At 49.0% G+C, this 8,101-nt stretch overlaps 1 protein-coding gene across 1 annotated transcript in view; it reads left to right on the forward strand.

The window, feature by feature from the left end:
- P3H2 (prolyl 3-hydroxylase 2) overlaps positions 1-7,113 on the forward strand; it is a gene marked incomplete at both ends in the record, with an annotated part of 53,800 nt that extends 46,687 nt beyond the window's left edge. Inside the window, 10 exons of the mRNA XM_079539567.1 lie at positions 979-1,068; positions 1,289-1,329; positions 1,721-1,815; positions 4,058-4,185; positions 4,511-4,606; positions 4,683-4,833; positions 5,320-5,437; positions 5,902-5,977; positions 6,170-6,310; positions 7,021-7,113. Coding sequence (XP_079395693.1) covers positions 979-1,068; positions 1,289-1,329; positions 1,721-1,815; positions 4,058-4,185; positions 4,511-4,606; positions 4,683-4,833; positions 5,320-5,437; positions 5,902-5,977; positions 6,170-6,310; positions 7,021-7,113 — 1,029 coding nt within the window. The remainder of the gene's footprint in view (positions 1-978; positions 1,069-1,288; positions 1,330-1,720; positions 1,816-4,057; positions 4,186-4,510; positions 4,607-4,682; positions 4,834-5,319; positions 5,438-5,901; positions 5,978-6,169; positions 6,311-7,020) is intronic.
- Positions 7,114-8,101: the final 988 nt, after the last annotated feature.

Genomic DNA, 8,101 nt, shown 5'->3' on the forward strand with positions numbered 1-8,101 from the left:
CGGCTTAGCAAAGCCTGAGAAAGGGCGGTGAGGGCAACGTCCTTGTGCCTCAAGCAGAAGCTTTCCCTTCCCTCTGTTGAGGAGGAATGCAACGAGGCACTGAGTAGAGGGCAACTTCTGTTAAGAGAGTGCTGGGAAATATTTTCCCAAGGAAAGTTTGGGATGCCAGTGTTAATGCTCGAGTTGCTGCCTTGGAGTTGAGTGCTCAGCCTGTCCTGTAGTGAGCAGGATGAGGCTGGGGTCAGGCAAGCAGGCAGTGTTTTTCAGTCATCCAGAGGGATGGGCTTCAGGGCATCTTCATCCTCAGGCTCAGGGCTGCTGTTCTCAAGGTACAAAAAAGCAGTTCCTCCTGTCCCATCACAGCCGTGCAGAGGCTCGTTCCCTTTGGAGAGGTGGACAGGAATTGGGTGTTCCATTCCTTAGGGAATTTGGTGAAGTGCTGGAAAAGAGAGAGGTTAAAGAAGAAAACAAGAATAATCATTGTCTCTACTCAGAAAGCAGATCCAGGGAAAAAAAGAGATGCTGAGAAAAGCATTTCAATGTTATCCTTTGGTTTGAAGCTTTCTGTGACAATTGCTTTTACTTTGCAAAGTAGGATAAAGCCCAGTATTTTGTTTATAAGACTTTCATTAAAAAAGAAAGCCTTGTCTGGATGATTTCCACCTTTATGATGGCTATCCAGTATCCCAGGCTGCGATGCTGCTGCCTGTGAGAAGGACAGGGAAACTGAGGCACAGCCCAGCCAAGGCCCTTGCTCCAGCAGCCTGGGCTTTCCTCCTGCTCTGGGTTCCCCTGGTCACTATCTTCTTCAGCTATTCAGAGGTTTTCCATGGTGCTATTTATATGTATTTGGGGATGTTATGCTTCCTGAGGTTGCTCTAAGGCATGACCTAAGCATCCCCCAGTTTAGAATCACAGAATATCCCAAGTTGGAAGAGATTCCATCTGCAACATCCTCTCTTCTCCTGTTCCTTTCAGGAAGCAAAAGCATTACTGCGTCGGCACAAGCTGGAGTCCCACCTCCTGCGGGTGGCTGCAGTTGGCCTGGGGTTCACCTACACGGAGCCGGTAAGGCCTGGGTCTGCTGTTGTGGGGCATTCAGGGGTTCACAGCCATAGGACCATCTTGGACCTCTTCTTACTGTAAAGTGAGTCCCGAGTGGGTGACTGAGGATCTGAGTCTTGGGCTGGTGCGTCCATTACTGGGAAATGGCAAAGCAAGGGAGGCAGCCAGGAGTGAAGGCTGTGTGTGGATGTCAAGTTAAGATCAGCCTTCTTTCTTCCCTCAGAACTACTGGAAGAGGTACGGTGCCCGCCAAGATGAGCACAGGTGAGCCAGCACCTCATTCAGGTCCCTGTGGAATGGCTGTGGTGGAGATAGCCATTCACAGCCACCCCATCACACTGCATGGCCATGACGGGTGTTCCCACAGTTGGGTTCCTCAAAACAAGCAGTGGAGCAGAGGGAAGTTGGTGGATAAAGCCAGCATTGCTCTTGAAGGGTTTGTTGGTAGCTCTGCTTTGCTGGTGGAAACTGTTATTCCCATTACTAAAAAAACCCTTTGGTTTTCCATTGGGTTTCTACTTGTGACATCTGTATGAAATGTTAATTTGCGTTGTTTTTAACATAGTGGCTTGCGATATATGCAAAGCAACATAACTCCTAGACCTGGAGACCTGTGACCAAAGTCACAATGTTCCTCTTCTCTCTTGCTTCTCAGTGTCCCATCAGGTATTAGCAGTGAGCCAGAGGATGGGCCCCGGCTGTCCCTAACAAAGAAACCTGCACCAAAACCAGATCGAGAGCTGAAGGAGGGTAAGTCCAATGCAAATGTGTCAGTAAAATCAGAGAATGCTTTTACTATTGCTACAGACTGGCAGCTGAGCATGATGGCCAATCCTACCTGAGCAGCAAGCTTTCCTTCAGGTGCTTTTAAAGGATGTTCACTATTGTGTGGGCTGCAGGAGGATGCTGTCAGCCTTAGCTTTGGGGAACACTGGCTTTGCTAAATGGGCTGGATTGCACTGCATTAACAACCACTTCTGTTTGCAGACTGGCTTGTTACATCATACTTTGGCTTCCCCCAAATGACTTAGTTTTAATTCCCATCGGCAGGGTTTTCAACTGATTTCAGCACATTCTCAGCAGCCACAGAAAATACCATAACATCTTCTGCTAACAGATGAGGTTTCCCTCGTAACAATTTAGAAAAACTAGGTTGTGGCCAAATACCAATACGTGCTCCTCACTGCAAAACAACAGGATCTCAGGCCAGGAGGTGTTCTGTGGGCCAGCTCCACGGCAGCTGGCAGGTGAACCTCTGTGTAATCCAATGGATGGAAGAAATTCACAGCTTTCTGTGGCCCGGGTTCTCTCTTGCTGCTCAGTATCTTGTTCAGAGTCATTTCCCCTTCTTTAGCCACGCACATAAAGTAGGAGGACACTGAAGAGCTGCTTAAGCCAAGCAATAAGCTTGCTTATTTGTATTTGTTGGTTTGTTTGCCTTTGTAATGAAATAATTTCACTGTGTCTTTCTCTATGCTGTGCTTTTATTCTTGCTGGTTAATTTACAGAGAAAATGAAACGTTTCAAAGAAAGGAAAGGATTTTTGTCTACCCTGCTGCTTTATTTCTTTCTATTTCCTTTTTCTCTTGGAAAGAGAAAAGGTCAGAAGAGGAAAAGAAAAGTGTGCTTTAATGTTGTGCTTCACTTCTATACTGAATTCTTTCACCCCTCCCCTCTTCTATTGGTTCCTTTGCTTCCAAAAGCCCAAAGAATTCCACGGTATCTTTGGGGTGTTTTTTTTTTTTTTTTTTTTTTTTTTTTTTTTTTTTTTTTTTTTTTCCCACAGAGCATACATGTGGATCTTTTGATCTCAACCCTGGATCCGTGGCTCTCTTTCCAAAACAAACCTATTGCAATTTTATCCTTAGGAAATGTAAAAGCCCGCTAGGTCATAATGCACCACGGATCCTGGAGCGTGCTCTGGCTTCTTGAAAAGCAGCCCAGCTTTTATTAAATAATAAATTTAAATAATCCCTATCCATCCCTCCTATTTTAAATGAACAGTGAGAAAGTGGTTGCCAGGGGCTGATCCATGGGTTAATGTGCTCTGAACCAGGGCAGAGCAGAATGGAACGTGACTGGAGGAGGGTAGAGGAGCTCTGGTGTTGGTTCTGTGGCTTGTTTGGTTCAGGGCAGTCAGGATTAGGAAATGTTATCATAAAATATCATCATTATCATGTTGTGTTTAAAACTAAAGGGTTAAGTGACACGACACTGAACAATACAAACTAATTATAATATTGGGAAATGAAGAGAGATCTATATATAAAAGCCAGGACACCTGGTTCCCATTTCCAAGGCAGATTATTATTATTATTATTATTATTATTTGGAGAGCGATTGAGAAAGAGGAATGATACTACATGTTGGACAAGATGATCTTACTGGTCTTTTCCAACCTTAATGATTCTATGATCCAGGCAAGAGTGAGGGATTGTTGCATTGAATGGACAACTGTGGCAGTTCCATGGCTGCTGCAGGAGGCAAAGATTGTCCTCAGGGTCCCTTGGCTCTTAAATTCCCTAGTGGGATCAAGCAGAAGTGATGTTTATTGCAAACCACCCATGTATTGGGTTTTCTACATGAGTAAAAGGCAAAAATACCCACTGAGGATAACAGAGAGAGAGTGGTTTTGTGTGCCAAGCCATCAGCAGTCACACAAGGAAATGCAATGGACAGGAGAGCGAGGTTAGCCAGTGTCTCTTATTGTATCCTGTTGGGTTCTGGCATTTTCAGGATGCATTTGCAAGGCACTGCTAATGAGAATGTGGGAAGTGCTGACGCTCTTGCAGCAAATTGTTCTCACCTCTGGGTGTTTCCATTGCTTCTGTTTCTTTTGTTGTTGATGTGAGGCCAAGCTCTTCTCTCTGCTGTAAAGCCATTTCCCTGGAAGCACACCCAATGACTTCAGCTGGCCCTCAGCCATGGTACAAGATGTCAGTAAGGCCGGGTCATGTTCAGCAGGGTTGTTTTGTGTCTCTCTTTCCATCAGGGGGTCCGCTTCTCTACAGTGATGTGAAGTTTGTCTACAACTCACAGCAGCTGAATGGCACCCAACGAGTGCTACTGGACAACGTCATCTCAGAGGAGCAGTGCCGGGAGCTTCACAGAGTGGCCAGTGTGAGTGGGTTGTGTCTGTGGGGGATGTGGCTGTCTTGTGGGGTCGGTATTAGATGTCTCACAAATGATTGACTTGTCAGAGGTGGCTTCAGGGCTTGCTCCTTGATCCTGAGCGTTGCAAATGGTGGGATGCTGGTGGAGGGCATTCAGATGCTTATCCTGATAATATACCCTTAGCTCCAGCAGAGCAGCTGCTAGTCCTCCTTGGGCTGGTCCTGGGGGATTAGGGAAGAGGGTCCTAGTTGATTGCATTGCAGATTTCCTTCCCCCACACACTCCTGAGGAACTGCTTCACAATCACCCATGTTTGCGTCTGTCCTAGCAGGGGATCATGTTGGCTGGAGATGGCTATAGGGGCAAAACCTCTCCCCATACCCCAAATGAGAGATTTGAAGGTGCCACTGTCCTCAAAGCCCTCAAGGTAGAGTCCCCTTTTCTCCTCTCCTTCCCCCTCTAGCTGGCACGGCACTAACTCCTCACCCTTTGTCCCTGCCCAGTATGGCTTTGAGGGCCGTGTCCCACTGAAGAGCGCCCGGCTCTTCTACGACATCAGCGAGAAGGCCCGCAGGATCGTCGAGTCCTACTTCATGCTCAACTCCACGCTCTACTTCTCCTACACACACCTGGTGTGCCGCACCGCTCTCTCTGGTGAGCCCTGGGGTGGCACTGGGCTGGTGTTGAGTCCCCCATGGGGGGGTGATGGTGTGGCAAGTGGGAACGTGAGTTTGGGATTCTCTCTCTGTTGTTCGGTGGTTGAAGTGATGGCCAAGAGCTGGGTGAAGTCACACATCTGTAGTATGGGCACTGCTGTCCCAAACAAGCTGGGGTTTCTCTTGCTCTTCGTGTCTCCAACTCTTCCTCCTTTCTCTTCTCTTTTCTCTGTCTTGCTGTCCCTCCTCCTTTCTGTCTCCCAGCCCTCCATCTCTCTTCCCATCAATCACAAACAAGAAAAGCTGTGCGAATCTGACTCCTCAGGTTTGCCTTTTCTCCCCAACATTTTCTTTGCTCCTTTTGCTTGTCCACACCACCTGGAGCGGGGCCAGGGCATGCTGCCTCCATGACAGATCTCACACAGCATGGCATTGCCGCTTCATCCACCCTTCTTCCCCCCTTCCTCCCCATGGCCCTGCCTAGGCCAGCAGGAGAGGAGGAACGACCTGAGCCACCCCATCCATGCTGACAACTGCCTCCTGGACCCTGAGGCCAATGAGTGCTGGAAGGAGCCTCCTGCCTACACCTTTCGGGACTACAGGTAGGAAGGACAGGGCTGCCCCTGGATTTTTCCCCAGGCTGAGCACGCTGCTGCAAGTCTGTAAACCCTAAAGCTGGTGCATCCCAGTGATGGCAGAAGTGACATCCAGTGGATCCTTGCTGATAGCAGCAAGCATTATGGCTAAGCTGCAAGCTGGAGTTTAACTGTAATAGCTCTGCAGTATTTTAGGGTAGGGAGGACTCAGTGTGGCCTTCAGGACTGTATGTCTTTGAGGCTTTTTTGGTGCAAAATGGAAGGGTGGAAGCCTGGTGCGACTTGGGACATTCTGAGAATTGTCTCCTGGTCAGGGCTGATATGCTGATTATCAGCTGTGGCTCCAAACCAGCAGTATTTGGGCAAGATTGCTCTGGCTGATGTAGGAGGAAGTAGAGACAGCTGTCACCCTTCTATCCTATGATAGACCCAGAGCAGTAATCTCCACAGGGCATTCCTTCTTTCCACAGTGCCCTCCTCTACATGAATGCAGATTTTGAAGGCGGTGAATTCATTTTCACTGAGATGGATGCCAAAACAGTGACGGTGAGTCAGTGCCCTTTCCTGGCTGAGCTGAATGCAGCAGGTAATTGCTGAGATACCTCCTGGTCAGTTCAGAGACTGCACTGTGCAGGAACCCTACAAGGTCTGGGGGCCAGACACCCAGCAGGGCCCTGAGCCACATGGAATGCAGACATGGCCAGTGCGTGCCACCTTCATTGCCTGTTTTTCCTGCAGGCATCCATCAAGCCCAAGTGTGGACGAATGGTCAGCTTCTCGTCGGGTGGTGAGAATCCACACGGGGTGAAGGCAGTTACCAAAGGCCAGCGATGTGCTGTGGCTTTGTGGTTTACCTTGGACCCACTTTACAGAGAGCTGGTGAGTCTCTCCATTGCAGCTTGAGGGGGAGATAGCAGGCACCCAGAGCATCCTTAGCCTTCGGTCCCTCTGTGTCTACTTCCATTCCCACGAGGGACACGAGGACACAAGGAGCTCTTAAGGGACTCCAGAGCAGTTTTCTCAGGCTGGGTTTGGATGCTGCATGGGATGGTGAGCAGAGTGCTGGAGGGCTGTGTGTAAGGCTGGGGCTGTCCGTTCCTGACACCTAGTGGCCAATAATCCGATGCACGGGAGCAGCCTGGGTGATAAAGGGAGCTTATAAGCAGGAGGGAAGATAACTTTTTACTGGAGTAGATACTGACAAGACAAGGGGGAAGTACTTTAAACTGAAAGAGAGGAGAGCTAGATTCGATGTTAGGTGGAAATTTTTGACGGAGATGGCAGTGAGGTACTGACACAGGCTGCCTGGAGAGGTTGTGGATGCCCCTTTCCTGGAGCTTTTCAAGGCCAGGTGGATGGTGATAAGGGATCTGCAGTATGTCAGCTGTGCTCCATTCACCACAGCACCTTGGGAGGGAGGGAGGAAGGAATTAGGTATTGAGGTGAACAGAGGCTTGGATTCATGCTGCCCAGCAAATCCTCATCACAAATGCCCTCCTTGTGCACTGAAGGTTGTGGGAGGAGATGTGTGCTGTGCTGGGTGAGTGCTGAGGCTCTGCTTTGTGGTTTCTCCCCTTCCCTTCTTGCAGGAGCGAATCCAGGCAGACGAAGTGATCGCCATGTTGGACCAGGAGCACCTAGGACCCAGTGAAATGAACATCAACCCAAAGGACGAGCTATGAACTAGGCCAAAGACTTTTTCTATTAAATATTTATTTAATATTGTTAATCTTATTAGAACCTTTTCTATTTTTGTACAGAGATGCTGTATAAATTAACAGGTTAAGATGATCGTGGAGTTTTTGGGAGTGCCTTTTCTGCATTTAGCACAGCTCTCAGTGGGACCCCTCATCCCTGTACCAGCATCTCCTGCTCAGACTGTCTTTGCTGCTGGGGTTCCCTGTCCTTCCTGAGCACTGGTCAGGACCCACTCAGCCCTGCTGTAACCCTTTGGAGGACCCCTTTTATCTTCCTCAACCAGAAGCAGCTGCTTCTCTTTAGCCTCAGCTAGAGAAATGTCTCAGGTGTGCTGATGGATCTCTCTCCCTCTCTTTGCTAAGCTGTGGCTAGAGTCCTAGCAGTGCTGCCACAGAAACCACTGCCAGGGTCTTGGTTGGAGCTTACCTCCCTGAGGAGCTTTATTTTGCTCCCAGCTGCTTTGTCTCAGTGTCTTTTCAGTGCCTTTCTGCTCCTCTCAACCAGCACTGCCATTAAAACAGGCGGTGGAGACTTAGGCTTTGCTCTTCCTTCTTTCAGCTTCTACCCCCCTCCAACCTTCCAGCCTTAACTGTGGTCTTGTTCCCTCGTCTCACTGGCCCCATTGTCAGGGGCAAGGATGGTCTTTTCAGGGGGGTCTTTTCATCATCATCAAATGGCTTAGGTTGGAAGGAACCTTTAAGCTCCATGCTCCAACCCCCTGCAGTGCCCTCTGCATAAACACTTGGCCAGGCTCGGGAGGAGATGCCATTACCCCATGGAAATCATGGAAGATGGAAGGTTGATGTGCTCCACCTCTTCAGCTGCTGCACTAGCAGGCGAGAACACTGTGAGTGCCCCCAGGCTGCTGGTGTGCTTTGGTTCCTGGACCTCACCTCCCATCCCTAGAGGCTGTTCAAGTGCTGCAGCAGGTTGCCTTCCCAAGAAAAGACTCTTGGTAATTACTTACCAGCC

This window comes from Tetrao urogallus (assembly GCF_951394365.1).
Source record: "Tetrao urogallus genome assembly, chromosome: 9".
Taxonomy (NCBI): Eukaryota; Metazoa; Chordata; class Aves; order Galliformes; family Phasianidae; genus Tetrao; species Tetrao urogallus.